This window comes from Phocoena phocoena, chromosome 7, assembly GCF_963924675.1.
Source record: "Phocoena phocoena chromosome 7, mPhoPho1.1, whole genome shotgun sequence".
Taxonomy (NCBI): domain Eukaryota; kingdom Metazoa; phylum Chordata; class Mammalia; order Artiodactyla; family Phocoenidae; genus Phocoena; species Phocoena phocoena.
This window is the reverse complement of record NC_089225.1, coordinates 2,310,616-2,326,448: the sequence shown is the minus strand read 5'-3', so window position 1 is coordinate 2,326,448 and position 15,833 is coordinate 2,310,616. Positions and strand designations below refer to the sequence as shown.

Sequence of the window (15,833 nt, the reverse complement as noted above, 5' to 3'; positions counted from 1 at the left end):
GATGAAAGATGTGTACCCAGAATACATAAAAAGTGTTCAAAACTCAATAATAAGAAAACAACCTAGGTTTAAATACAGGCAAAAGATTTCAATAGACACTTAAAACATATTTGGGTGGTAAATAAGCAAGATGCTCAACATTAGTCATTAGGGAAAAGCAAAGCAAAACCACAATGAGATAACCACTACACATCTACAAGAATGGCTAAAATTAAAGACTGACCACACCAGGTACAGACACAAATATGGAGAAGCTAGAGCTTTAGAACACTTTGCAAACAGTTTGCAGTTCTTAAGAAGATAAACCTACATCTACCAAGAATTCCTCTCCTAGGTATCACCCTAGAGAGAAATGCAAGCGTATGTCCATATAAAGACCTGTACACAAAGGTTCACAGCAATTTTATCTGTATAGCCAAAATTTGGAAACAACCCAAAAGTCCATCAACAGGCAAATGAATAAACCAACTGCAGTATATCCATAAATAAAATGCTACTCAACAATAAAAAAGAATGAAATACTGATACATGCAATGTGGATGAATCTCAAAATAATTATGGTGAGTGAAAAAAGTGAGATTAAGAAAAAAGTACATGCTGTATGACTTAATTTATATAAAACTCTGAAGGGCAAACTGATCTATAGCGACAGAAAGCAAGTCAGTGGTGTGCAGGCAGGGTGGGTTTACGAAGGGCACACGGGAACTCCAGGGTGGTGCACGGGCTCATCCATTACCTCACCTGTGATGATGCTCTCCCAGGCATGCACAGATCAAAGCTGATGAAAACTACACTTTAAAGGTGTGTGGCTTACTGTATGGTGATCACACCTAAACAGAGTTATTGAAAATACCAAGTGCCTATACATGTCAGGTGGTTATTATAAAGTCTCCCCTGTTTGCACATGTGCACAGCACTGCCAGACCTGACCTGACCACAGTACAGGAATCAGCCTTGCACTCCCTTCTCAAGTTTTCCTTCCAGGATAAATCACAGCACAGTGCGCCATGATGATTCTGTGGCTGTGGTTCAGAATGCAGTTAGCCCGGTGCCACAACCCCTAATCTGGTAGCGACACCACACATTCTATCGACGGCATTGCTATAGCATACAGAGGGGTCTCAAATAAAACACAAATCTGTGTTACCTAAATAGGAAGCACCTAAAGGGTCTCTTGCGGTCTGGAAGAGGACGGGCTCGTGGACAGAGGGTGTTGCCACGTCGACGGTTGTCCATGCCACACTGTGCGAAGACCCGCAAGCCACTCGCGTGATCTTCTGGCCTTCTAAGCCTTGCACAAGTGTGGGCTTTCTATTAACCGTGGTCGTGCCATTGCCCTGCTGGCCGTGGTCATTGTCACCCCAAGCATATACCTGTTAAGGGGGAAAAAACGGAATTTTTCAACATTTCAGAACATTTGCTCTAAATTTACTTCAAAATTCTTGCCAATGACTACAGATGGGTATTTACTTAATATCAACCCAATGAATTCATCTATTTTGTTCTGTTACAGGAAGCAGGGAAGTCCTCCTCTTCAACTAAATATAGTAACTTATTTTTTCCTTTATTTTGCAAAGAAAAATGATCAAAAAAATATGCTCACTTTTCAAGGAATTTACTTCTTGGCTTTACAGAATTAGAAAGTATAATTCATTTTTAATTCATTTGATTAAAGTACGGTGTGCTGATTTGTTGTCATAAGTCAATGTCAAAGTATATCATCTATGAGCTTGTCACGGGATGGCCTCTCATGGTGGAAGAACGAGTAACACTTGTCAAAGATAACTTTATTTCTGAAATGAAGTACATATATCTCCCCATCAGGTATTAGAGTGGGAAACCCCATGGCTTTATAGCCTGCATCAGTCAGCAGCTCTTTCCCAGGTACGCTCACCCATGCTGACAGTTAGGCAGATATACACAGGAACACAATGGACAAAGCCCACCCTCCTGGTGCCCCAGTACCGGGACTCATGTCGTTTCATCATGTTACACTACAGACAAAAGGACATGTCACAGGCTCGCTTACCTGCCCCGCGTCAGTGACCGCCAGGCAGTGCAGGGCCCCGACGGCCACATGCACAATTTTCTTCCCTCTCAGCCCTTCCACCACCTGCGGTTTCCGCACATGCACATCAGAGCCGTGGCCCAGCCTGAAGTAGTCCCCCTTCCCCCTGCAAGGAGGTCAAGAGCGAGCATTTTTAATACATGATTATGGTGCTGGCAATGCCCCACAGGAAACCACTCACTGTCACAGCACTAGAGGCAGCTCAATGATAACATCATACACAATTCCCAAGGTCTTTGAAATTACTGTTATTATCATATTGTTCTAAAATAGTATACCATTAATTCAAATTAATTCATTAATTCTGCTAGCAAGATCCTTCATGTGTGTTTTCCATTTAAGTTACTGAGGTAGGTTTCATCTAAAGAGATTGAAAACATGGCACACAAGCTCAAATGGCTCTTAAAAGGCCTCTCTGCTCTAATTCTTCCTCAGCTGCCTTTGGGTCATGATACTCAGGCTTAGGCCATCACACTGCCTGGCCGTGGTCAGCTGGATATTCCATTCCTTTCTGATTTAGTAAAATAATCTTTCACTAGAAACAAACATGAACTTTTTCAGGGATCAAATAAATCAGAAATCTGTTTTCCACGCATTTGATCACTAGGCTTCTTGCACGGCAAAGCAGCAGAAGAAACCCTATACATACAACTCACCTAAACAAGAAACGCAAAACTGAAACCATTTCCACGAAGATCAGGAACAAGACAAGGTTGCCCATTCTCAACACTATTACTGAACATAATTTTGGAAGTTATAGCCACAGCAATCAGAGAAGAAAAAGAAATAAAAGGAATCCAAATCGGAAAAGAAGACGGAAAGCTGTCACTGTTTGCAGATGACATGATACTACACATAGAGAATCCTAAAGATGCTACCAGAAAACTACTAGAGCTAATCAATGAATTTGGTAAAGCAGCAGGATACAAAATTAATGCGCAGAAATCTCTTGCATTTCTATGCACTAATGATGAAGAATCTGAAAGTGAAATTAAGAAAACACTCCCATTTACCACTGCAACAAAAAGAATAAAATACCTAGGAATAAACCTACCTAAGGAGACAAAAGACCTGTATGCAGAAAATTATAAGACACTGGTGAAAGAAATTAAAGATGATACAAATAGGTGGAGAGATATGCCATGTTCTTGGATTGGAAGAATCAACATTGTGGAAATGACTCTACTACCCAAAGCAATCTACAGATTCAATGCAATCCCTATCAAACTACCACTGGCATTTTTCACAGAACCAGAACAAAAAATTTCACAATTTGTATGGAAACACAAAAGACACCGAATAGCCAAAGCAATCTTGAGAATGAAAAACGGAGTTGGAGGAATCAGGCTCCTGGACTTCAGACTATACTACAAAGCTACAGTAATCAAGACAGTATGGTACCGGCACAAAAACAGAAATACAAATCAATGGAACAGGATAGAAAGCTCAGAGATAAACCCACGCACATATGGTCACCTTATCTTTGATAAAGGAGGCAAGAATATACAATGGAAAAAAGACAGCCTCTTCAATAACTGGTGCTGGGAAAACTGGACAGCTACAGGTAAGGAATGAAATTAGAACACTCCCTAACACCATACACAAAAATAAACTCAAAATGGATTAAAGACCTAAATGTAAGGCCAGACACTATCAAACTCTTAGAGGAAACCATAGGCAGAACACTCTATGGCATAAATCACAGCAAGATCCTTTTTGAACCACCTCCTAGAGAAATGGAAATAAAAACAAAAATAAACAAATGGGACCTAATGAAACTTCAAAGCTTTTGCACAGCAAAGGAAACCATAAACAAGACCAAAAGGGAACCCTCAGAATGGGAGAAAATATTTGCAAATGAAGCAAGGGACAAAGGATTAATCTCCAAAATTTACAAGCAGCTCATGTGCTCAATATCAAAAAAACAAACAACCCAATCCAAAAATGGGCAGAAGACCTAAACAGACATTTCTCCAAAGAAGATATACAGACTGCCAACAAACACATGAAAGAATGCTCAACATCACTAATCATTAGAGAAATGCAAATCAAAACTACAATGTGATATCATCTCACACCGGTCAGAATGGCCATCATCAAAAAACCTACAAACAATAAATGCTGGAGGGTGTGGAGAAAAAGGAACCCTCTTGCACTGTTGGTGGGCATGTAAATTGGTACAGCCACTATGGAGAACAGTATGGAGGTTCCTTAAAAAGATAAAAATAGAACTACCATAGGACCCAGCAATCCCACTACTGGGCATATACCCTGAGAAAATCGTAATTCGAAAAGAGACATGTACCACAATGTTCATTGCAGCTCTATTTACTATAGCCAGGTCATGGAAGCAACCTAAGTGTCCACTGACAGATGAATGGATAAAGAAGATGTGGCACATATATACAATGGAATATTACTCAGCCATAAAAAGAAACGAAATTGAGTTATTTGTAGTGAGGTGGATGGACCTAGAGTCTGTCATACAGAGTGAAGTCAGAAAGAGAAAGACAAATACCATATGCTAACACATATATATGGAATCTAAAAAAAAAGGTCATGAAGAACCTAGGGGCAAGATGGGAATAAAGACGCAGACCTACTAGAGAATGGAACTGAGGATATGGGGACAGGGAAGCGTAAGCTGGGACAAAGTGAGAGAGTGGCATGGACATATATACACTACCAAATGTAAAATAGCTAGTGGGAAGCAGTCGCATAACACAGGGGGATCAGCTCGGTGCTTTGTGACCAGTTAGAAGGGTGGGATAGGGAGGGTTGGAGGGAGGGAGACGCAAGAGGGAAGAGATATGGTGATATATGTATAACTGATTCACTTTGTTATAAAGCAGAAAATAACACACCATAGTAAAGCAATTCTACTCCAATAAAAATGTTAAAAATAAATAAATAAACAAAAAAAAAACAAGACAGACAAGTTTGGGCTAAAATTTCTCCAATGTTCTTTTCTAAACAGCCCAGTTATAATGGGAAATTTCTTATAATATTGTCATTAATCCCAACTCAAAATAAATTGAAAAACAAAGATGCCTGAATGAGAAAGAAAATAAAGGTTTCCCCCTCCCTAAAAGGCCCCAAACAGACACACTGACAGATGACAGGCGTTTACGTACCACGTCCACACCACTCCCGACTTGGTGAGGGCCAGGGAGAACTGTGCTCCGCACTCGATCTGACACACCCCCTGTCCATTTAGTCTCTCAATGTTCTGGGGAATGTTACAGCCTTCGCTTCCTCCCCGGCCCAATTTTCCAAAGTCACCATCACCCCAGGAAAATACCAAACCTAGGTTTAAAAATATATACTTTAGGCCAGTGTCTCACAATGTTCCTCCCCCAGCAACGTGGAGTCAGGACAGGACTCACCTTCATCAGTCAGAGCCAGGGTCTGTGCATCTCTACTTCCACACGCCACCTGGATTACTCTGTGACCAAGAAGGACTTTCACCTACTCAATCACAAATTTAAAAACAGAATCAAGCACAGGCACTAAGAAAGCAAGGGGGATTTTTCCCCACAGACTGAAAGCCAATACTGGTCATGTCTTTATGAACTGTCCTAGACTGGGAGCTTATCTTCTCTGGAAATCAGCAGGTGGTAAATTTTCTGCAAGCAACAAAAATGTGTATAATCACCATTTTGGGCTTCAGTTGTGTTGTGTTATCCCCATGTCCCAAGCGGCCGTACTCTCCGAGGCCCCAGGTGTACAGTTCACCACTGGACGTGAGGGCTGCACTGTGCGAGCTCCCACAGGCAATATCCCGGATTCGCTTGGTTTTCAGGGCCTCTATCAGCCGTGGCTTGTCACAGTTCCTAAAGCAAGATTAAATAATACTCCCTATAGTCAATCCAGCCTTTTTAAAGAAGAAAGAAAAGGACATCAACACTGAGCCACATTTAGTCAAAACAACATCTTTAGATTGTTAACTATCAAACCTTAAAACAGAACATGTGAGGCCAAACCACATTCATAGACAATTTTTAAATATATTTTTAAGTTCCGTTTTCATAAATAACCCATCCTACTCAATTTTCTACAAAAAACTATCAAAAAGCATTCACTATTATTAACAGTAACAGTTTCTTATTAGCAAGTAATGAAGAAAATATTCTTACATTCTACTGAAGTGTCCAAGTTTGCCATCGTCACCTTCACCCCAGGAAAACACTTTCCCATCAACAGTTAAAGCTGTAGCGTGCCGTCCACCTGCAATATTCACACAGGGAGAGGCTGCCAAAGTTGGTTTACAAAAGTTAACAGCACAACTACCTATTTTTCCTGGCATGCAGTAGGTGTGAATATGTGTTGAATAACTGAGTAAATAAGATGAACATTTTAGGGTGACAAATATATAAAATAAGTGAACATTTATTAAACTACAAAGTTTAAGTCCTACAAAGAATTTTACTCGCAAAGAAGCAGCAAAATGATATTATTTATTAATGGGGTTGCTGCTATGTTAAATATATAAAGGGTCAAAATTCAGATGGAAAAATAAGTACATTTGTGATTAGACAAATTATGAAATGCAGTGGCAATTAGGCTTTTGTGAAATGTACCTAAACAATGGAATTATTTAAGCAAAAGTAACATCAATTGCAATTAAGGCACTATGCTCACTCTTCCCAAAACAATCAGCTCATGCTTTTTCCCCAGTATGCCTCACTCTCCTAGTCCATCCACCCCAGCTCAGGACTGAAGAGCATTTCCTCTCTGTCACTTGTGTCCACCAGTTCCTAGGCTCCTAATACCCATTTGCACCCTATCCCTTGCCAACAGAGCCCACATGATCCAGGGCAATGTGCTCAGCTAAAAACCACGCTTCCCAGACTCCCTTGCCCACAGAGGATGGTGACAGAGGTGCGACAGAAGTGAGTGAGGCTTCCAGAAAAGCTCTTTGGAGGGGCAGAGTGGGCCTGAGGAAAAGGCCTATCTTATACGTTCACCTGCGGCTGCAACGGGGATGGACAGCAAGCTAGTGCACCTCACAGGTACTGAGGCTGCTACACTGGCCCTGGACCCCACCTCCAGGTTTCTACAGAGAATGGTAAAATGCTATCTTGCTCAAGCCACTACCGTTTGGATTTTCTGTTTTAAGGGGTTAAATCTAACCCTATCCAGTATAGACACGAACTCAGTTTGTATCTAATTCAGTTCATTTCCTCAGAGCACAGGGCTTTGAAATGATACTCAAAAGTTTCCTGAATTGAAGCAGTGTGATTTTTTTTTTAAATGGTTCTTTCTTATCACTGGAATTTACAGGTACTGGGAATCTGATGAAAGTTACAGGCTCTTTCCCCAGAAAAGTAACACATATTTAAGCACAGAACGTGATGACTGCAGAGATGCTATGAACCTGAGACCACAAGCTCCAAGATTAAAAGCCCCCTCCTTTGGTGAGGTATGCCCCACACGCCTGGAACGCCAGCAACCACTGGCCTCCAAGAAGCCTCGTGCAGCAACAATAATTAAACTCTAGACCACCTGGAGTTTTACATTAACCAACTTTTATTCCTAACAGTTAAGTAAAATTTGAAAAAGAATGCAAAGACACCTTAGGGGAAATTGTTTATGGCCCCAGTTAATTACAGAGCACGAACAACAGGCTTATCTGTGCACCAGTGCAAAGCCTGGCCCTTACCTGAGTGAACGGCCACCTTCTTGACCACGTAACTGCTAAGAGCTGTGATCTGTCGAGGAATGGGCACAGTCCCACTGGAGAGGCCCAGCCCCAGCCGGCCATTCGTGGCTTCTCCACAGGCATACACTTTCCCTTCCACTGTCACTGCAAGGAACAGGAGTGAGGAAAGGACTCACTTTTCACAATGCAACAACTATGTTTTCAGTCCTAAGCATCATATAAAACTTTTTAAATATTAGAATAATCATACCTGCAAACAAACTTTTAGAACCACCAGCCACCTGTACTACATTTAAAGCAGACAGTGTCTCAGAGAATGAAGGAACTTTTATCTAAAACAAGAATTTTTTTAAAAAATAAAGGAGAAAAGAGAGAATGTTATTTATACTTTTAAAATTACAAGTAATCTTACTAGATGGTACATAGAATTACTGTTAATTTACATGGTTATATTAACCAAAGTTCTTGTCTCTTAGATATACACAAGTATTTTAAGGATGAAATGATATACTGAGATTGACTTTAAAATGAATAGGGGTGAGGCTGTGTAGAAAATAAAGACAAAAATGTGACCATCTGCAACTGTTGAAGCTGGTACAGGGACAAGAGGACTCAGGTCCCTTTTCTTTCTACCTGGGTACATCTGAACATATCCATAATACAAGGCAAAAAATAAAATACACATAATGTAAAGATATAAACAAACATTTGGTAAATTACATTTTATTTCAGGTCATGTCCTGCTCATTCTTGTTAATTCTAAGAAATTATACACTTAAATTTCCCATTAGAGATGGGTGTGATTTAATTTAAAATTATCAAAGCCCCTGTCTAAGAAGCCCTTTATGATTCCTATGTGTCAGAAAGTATCAAATAGTCACTACTACTGTGGAAGAAGGATGTTCATCCCAACCGTGAAGCGCCAACCTACCTTTCATGTGCAAACCCCAAAAAGGGCCATGCCCTCGGGACCCCCTAGACAGCCCCTGTCACAGCTGAGGCTCCCAGAGCTTCTGGGCCTCACATATCTCCAAATGCAGGGCAGGGGCCTCAAAAACAGATGTAACTTGAGGCTGCTGAATTGCATAAGATTATTTTCATTGTACTAGAACCACAAGACTTAAAATGAATGAGTTCTAACTTTCCTTTTCAGCTTCTTGGCAATGCAGATAACAAGGGATCTTATGATGGGTGAAGTCTCATGGAATACTAAGTAGTGGAGATGCTCATCTGAAAAGAAACTGTTTCCAGACACTAAAATTTGGAGGAATCTCTTCCTCAGTTAAGAGCCACACTGAATTCAACTCTAGTTCAAATGCATCAATTGTTGTACCTACTCTTTAAAATATAATTAATACTCTACAATTTTTACCTCTGTGCTTGTCAAATCTTTTCAAAAGTGTATGTTCTAGTTTACAAAACAGCAATAATGCAACTATATCTAAAGTGCACTATTTTCCAAGGACAGAGGCTTCTCAGAAACTAAATTTGATAATGTCTGTGAGTTCATGTCAAGAATTACTTAAGAAAAGTCAACTTTAAAAACAACATATAAAAGGAAAGACCATTATAAAAACTTCAAGAAGCACGGCTGTTGCTGGGCCTGTCTGGGCCTGAGCAGCACGGGGTGGCGAGGGCACTGGGTATCGGGCAGGTACCTTGGAGCCCTTCAGCCCTCCCAGCTGGTCCTTGTCATTCAGGCCCCACACAAATACTTTTGTTCTTATCGTAGCCGCCGATTCCAGACCTGCAGCCTTCTTTCTAATAAGGCTAATCAAAGGAAAAATAAAACAGAAATAGAGGTCAATCAGAGTAAAAACATTTTTTAAATAAAAAGGAAAACAACCTCAAGCACACAGTTTGCTGGTTACTATCAGAAACTCTTTAAGTTTTGTTTTAATTCAACAAAGCCTGAAGTATACACAGGAGTTAGTGTTCCAGAGGGTCAAAATTTCTAGATACCCGTATGCTACCTTTCAATACTAGAATTTAACCTTAGCTTTTTATTCTGGTGGAGATCTTCCCAAGAGACACTGTGCAGTTCTCTTTCCTCTTGTATACCAAGTTGAACGTGACAGCTTTTATTGCTTTTACAGCAATTACCACCCATCACCTTAACACACAGCTACTGCAGATGTAACTGGAGAGAATGTTGGTTAATGGCGCCAAGAATCACCACCGGGACTGGAATTGTGGCCATGTCCCTAAACCTCAAACCCTGTTTGGTCATATTTTCCCGCCAAAGAAATAATAAAATGGATGTAGCCACATGACCTCTGATGTACTCAAATACAAACACATGTCCCGAGGCAAAATGCAAATTTCTTCCTTTACACCCTCTGCCCACTGTGCTGGCCAGCTGCGTTGGAGGAGGAGGTCCAAATCTCCATTCTGCCAGGGGAGGCCTGCCCAGCCCCCCGAGGCTCCTGAAGCACAGGCCATCTCATTCATCCCATCTCCTGACCTGCCCTCGATGGGTTAAAAGTTTGATCAACAAAGTCCACACATTCTTCAAAATAAAATAAAAATTAAATTAAAAAAAATTTAAATGACAAAATCACAGCAACCGATGTCCATGCATTAAGTGTTAACTATACTGCTAACACTTGAGAAAAATGGCTATTGTTACTTCCAATTTGTTGTACATCAGAAATAAATTAGATTGAATCAATTAAAAAAAAAAGTCCATCAATTCTTGAACATGATAAGAACACGAAGTACATGGAACAATGTTAGATTTGCTTGGTTGTCAGTTTTATGCCAGGTGGTAAGAAAACTGCTGCTTCTGTGTTTGAGGTTTTAGCTTTTTGCTTTTGTTCTATTTTTATAAGCTACAATAGACAACTGAAGACTCCAGAGATTAGCTTACAGATAGGTGAGATTTTTTAACGTGTTACATACTAATGAATATTTACTTTCAGGGATCAAAATTTTATGGTTTGGGGATAAAAAGGTAGGAAAACTCTCATCCCATACCAGGCAAAGGAGAGCAAGTATATGTACATTTTATTTGAAATACCTTGTAACACAGTGTTACTCAAAAGTATGTAGGGGATTCCACCAGTGTTGAGACATGTAAGGACTGGTACCATGTAAGCATCAGCAGGGGGAACAAATGCCAGCGGGTGGTCAGTGAGGGCACACCCTAGTTGGGGGCTTGCCCTGTGGGAGACTGCTTGGACCATTCATTAGTTATTAGCTCATTAATGATATTTGAAAGGAAAAAAAATTACATTCAAATATCTAGAATTTCTTTTGTGAATGTATCCAGCTGTGTAAAAATTTCACCTATGAGTAAAGCTCAAACTTTTGTGGTTATTTCACATATATAGTACATGTACTAATTATATTTGCCCAATTCATTTTAGTAGCTACCGAATAAGAAAATGTGACTCTAGAATCCTTTCACTTAAAAATCCCAATGATTTATTTAAATGAAATGTCATTTTCCTCACTTAATTAAATTAATGCATGTAGACACAAACAGTTTGAACTGTAACATATAGTATAACATATATTCTAGATAAGGTAGTGTTATAAGACTATTTTCTCTTCAACTTCTTTGCAAAGCTTCCGAAATGAAACAAGACAGGATCCAAGCCCAAGATCCCTAGAATGACCTGATTTATCACCACAGTGGCCACCTCTTCATGATTAAGAGTATGTGCTTAATAGCAGTGCAGGGCCAAACTCCTTTGTTTCAAAAGGACAGACCGCTCACGTCACACACTAGAAAGCACTCAGTGCTATGGGCAGTGATCAGCAGAGCTCAGCTGGCACTGCTACCTGCCTCTAGTGAACATCTGCAAGGACCCAGCTACACCAGCAATACAAGAGAAACACCTATCGACTTGGCAATTTCACTTTTATTTATTTGTGAAAAGACAACTTATCTGAGGACAGTAATTGCCTGCACTGTTTGCTGCTGGGACGTAAACAGAGCTCAGAACAGACACTGCACATGAGCCCTCCATACAGGTCTTGGAATAAAAAGCAAATGTGCACAGACCTGGCAGACACCTTTCTTCACCCTTGGTATATGATGTTCCCCTGCCAACACCCCTTACTGCCCACTTTGCTTTGATGGGGGGAGTTTTTCCTTGTTCTCCTGACAGCCCAATTCTCCTTTGCAGTCGCTCAAAGCACCAGGCCCTTCTCCTTCGTGCACTTCCCACAGCCGTGAGGCCACTCTAATGTGTGTGAGTTTGTCTTGTTTTATTTAGCATGTTCACTACAGCATTCACAGGACAGAGAACAGGGTTTAGCCTCCAGTAGGTGTTCAATAAATATATGGTGGATGAATAAATACAGTAATAGTCATCACTACAGGGCTCATACAAAATAAGGAACTGAGTAAATGAGAACTTAATCATGAGATGAAATATTGCACAAAATAAAATTATACAACAGAAGGCTAAGATACAGATATTCTAAAGATGGAGGTTACTCATGGTTGCACAATAATGTAAATTTACTTAATGTCACTGAACTATACACTTAACTGGTTAAGATGGTAAATTTATGTCTATTTTATTGTAATAAAAATTTTTTAATTTAAAAGTTATTAATAAAATTCTTAACAAAAAAGGCTGTAAAATATATACCATACCACACTATCTCCAAAGGAAAACACAATTAGGGACAGATAAAAAAGAAAACTACAAGAATATATACCAAAATACTAACAGTAATATTTTAGGTAGAAAAATTAACATTTTTATTTTCCCTTTTAAGTGAATTTTTCTAAATACAATGTGTTTCCACATTAAATTTTTCCTAAAATTAAATTAAATCATATTTTTGAATATGATTTGAACATTAACTAATATTTAACAAATAGTCCTATGGGCACTAAACTATCCTCATTATGAGATACACTCCAATTAAACACTGGCTTTTGAAAGTGAGAGTTTGGGCATGAGTACCACCAACAGCAAACAGCTCTCACCTCCCACTGTTGCCTTTTTCGTCCTCTTCCTCCTCATTATCTGAAGCTAAGAAAGGAACTGCAGCCAAATCTTCCTCCTCTGCACGTATCCGTCCCAGCAGGATGAGACCATGGATTTTACAATCAATTCCTGAGCTCCTGCACTGCTTTATTGCAATTTCAATATACCTGTGATACTAGATACAAACACAGTAAGCTACAGAGTTTTCAGAATCAAACACATTAGATACTTTAACTGGAAAGAAGGACATATGAGACATGGAATATGTGGAAAGTTAGAGCCCCTTTACTTAAGTTCTGGAAATACTAGGCAGGGTTGAGGCAGGCACATTTGAGTGGGGTTCGCTTTCAAAAGAAGTCGTTAATTCACCAAGGATGTTCATCCAAGGCATGGGACTCACAGTAATTTTCTTACTAAAATGAAATAGCATGATAGCCTTACTGAATGACTCCAAAACTTTTCTGTCTTAAAGCTTTCTTAAACCAAGATGATTAAGAAAGAGATTAGGTGTCAGGTAGTCACAAAGGCTTCATAATTTTTAAAACATAATAAAAATATTTGATTACATACAAATTAGAGAAAACAATACAGAGTCCCATAACCCCATCACCTAGTTCAACAATTATCAATGGATGACTGATTTTGTTCATATATGGATTATCATAAGAAAATTCCAGGCAGCATGTTGTTTCAAAACTTTAGTATGTATCACTGAAATACAGGCATTTAAAAAATATATCCACAGTACTATTATGATAGCTAAATCAATAATCTTATATCATCTAAATGCTACCAGTGATCAAATTTTCTAATCATCTCATAAACATCTTTCTATTTTCGGCTTATCCAAATCAGAATCCAAACAGGATGCAACCTCCCTCTGTTATACCTTTGCCATTCGTTTTTTAAAGTTGGCTCCCTGTCCCACAGAATGCCCCATCCCCCGTACCTGACATTCAGAGTATTCCTCTATTCCTGTATATGTGAACAAACACTGAACCAGCAGGAAGCACACACATCACCAATGACTTCTTGTTGCCTCAATGGGCCCTAATCAAACCTTAAGATCTACCTATGAAGTCACAGGAAGTACAGGTTGAGTGAAAAAGGCAAATAGAGAAATGAAAAATTCTACAAGAAAAAGAGGCCCTGTTTCTTTCTTTAGCAAGGAAAAACCAAGACAGTGAAAAATTTTAATGAAGTGCAAAGTGCAGACACTGCCTGAATCACGATTCAGAGTGACCAACTACAAATGAACATTCATTGGATAATTGGGAAAATTTAAACATTGACTGGATATTTTATGATATTAAAGAAAAATTTTTCGGTGTGATGGCATTGTGGTTACATTTTTAAAGTCCTTGTTAGAAATGAATAATTGAAGTACTCACTACTGAAATAAGGCCATGTCTGGAGCTTGCTTTAACACCTCAAAAAAAAAAAAGGGCGGGGGGTAGGGGGGGCACATAGACGGAGTTAGTGAAACACGACTGGCAAAAATGTTGATAATCATTGAAACTAGGTGATAGGTTCATGGAGGATTCAGTATACTTACTATTTACAGTTATGTTAGAAAATTCCTGTCACAAACCATTTTGATAGGAAAAGCAATGCTAGAAGAAAGAGTCCAGTAGCTTTACAGGAATGGTAATATTCTAGTTCTTAAGTTGGTTGGAGGGATGGAGAGTGGGCCTTGAATTTTCTGAATACTCACAATGCTTCATATTTCTCATATACGTGAAATACACTATTCTGTGCTTCTCAAATATTACGTAATAAATTGTTCTGAACTAAAAATTTATTAAAATTTATTAAAATCAATACACCTTTCATGAATACCTATCTCAGTTACTGAATAAATTTCTGTGGTTACTGATTTACTTAAAATACAAAAAAAAAGAATTCAGTAGCATAATTAAGGTAACAGACAAGCTACATTCCACTACCCAGCAATAAGTTAATAAAATGCACTAAAATGCAATATTATCTTTTCTCAAAAAAACTCAATAATATCTTCAATTTTCATCATTTGCCACTTTATTAATTTATTACCACCATTTGTATTAACTGTTAATTTATTACCTCGTATTCCATAAGACAGTTTAATGACATTCAAGAATGAATGGTGTTCCAAAATTTTAGTTATCAAAGACAGGAAGAAAATAAATAGAACAAAAACCTTCTGGTGTATCCAAGGGCCAAAGCATCAACTCTTAGATCTGGGGGAAAGTGTTGGTATGGTCCCATAGTCTCTAGATACAAGTTACCAACCTTCCACCTTGAAAAACTTAACCTATCGCTGGCTGTGTATCAGCTTCTTTAACGTAACACACTGGGATCACATGGAACTTGCCTGCCTTTATGTGGGCAGAAAAAAATAATAAAGCAATGATTCTTACCCAAGGAGGCAAAAGACCTGTACTCAGAAAACTATAAGATACTGATGAAAGAAATCAAAGACGACACAAACAGATGGAGAGATATACCATGTTCTTAGATTGGAAGAATCAATATTGTGAAAATGACTATACTACCCAAAGCAATCTACAGATCCAACACAATCCATTTCAAATTACCAATGGCATTTTTCACAGAACTAGAACAAAAAAATTTACAGATTGTATGGAAACACAAAAGACCCTGAATAGCCAAAGCAATCTTGCAAAAGAAAAACAAAGCTGGAGGAACCAGGATCCCTGACTTCAGACTATACTACAAATCTACAGTAATCAAAACAGTATGGTACTGGCACAAAAACAGAAATACAAATCAATGCAACGGGATAGAAAGCCCAGAGATAAACCCACACACCGATGGTCACCTAATCTATGACAAAGGAGGCAAGACTCTACAATGGAGAAAAGACAGTGTCTTTAATAAGTGGTGCTGGGAAAACTCGACACCTACATATAAAAGAATGAAATTAGAACACTCCCTAACACCATACACAAAAATAAACTCAAAATGGATTAAAGACCTAAATGTAAGGCTGGATTATTATAAAACTCTTAGAGGAAAACATAGGCAAAACAATCTTTGACATAAATCGCAGCAAGATCTTTTTTGATCCACCTCCTAAAGTAATGAAAATAAAAACAAAATGGACATATACACACTAACAAACATAAGGTAGATAGCTAGTGGGAAGCAGCCA

At 38.9% G+C, this 15,833-nt stretch overlaps 1 protein-coding gene across 1 annotated transcript in view; it reads right to left on the bottom strand.

Moving 5' to 3' along the window:
- HERC2 (HECT and RLD domain containing E3 ubiquitin protein ligase 2) overlaps nt 1-15,833 on the bottom strand; it is a 231,180-nt gene that overhangs the window by 65,692 nt on the left and 149,655 nt on the right. Inside the window, 10 exon segments of the mRNA XM_065880686.1 lie at nt 1,148-1,373; nt 2,030-2,174; nt 5,203-5,374; nt 5,455-5,536; nt 5,724-5,901; nt 6,205-6,295; nt 7,731-7,874; nt 7,981-8,062; nt 9,389-9,500; nt 12,679-12,854. Of these exon segments, the coding sequence (XP_065736758.1) occupies nt 1,148-1,373; nt 2,030-2,174; nt 5,203-5,374; nt 5,455-5,536; nt 5,724-5,901; nt 6,205-6,295; nt 7,731-7,874; nt 7,981-8,062; nt 9,389-9,500; nt 12,679-12,854 (1,408 nt within the window).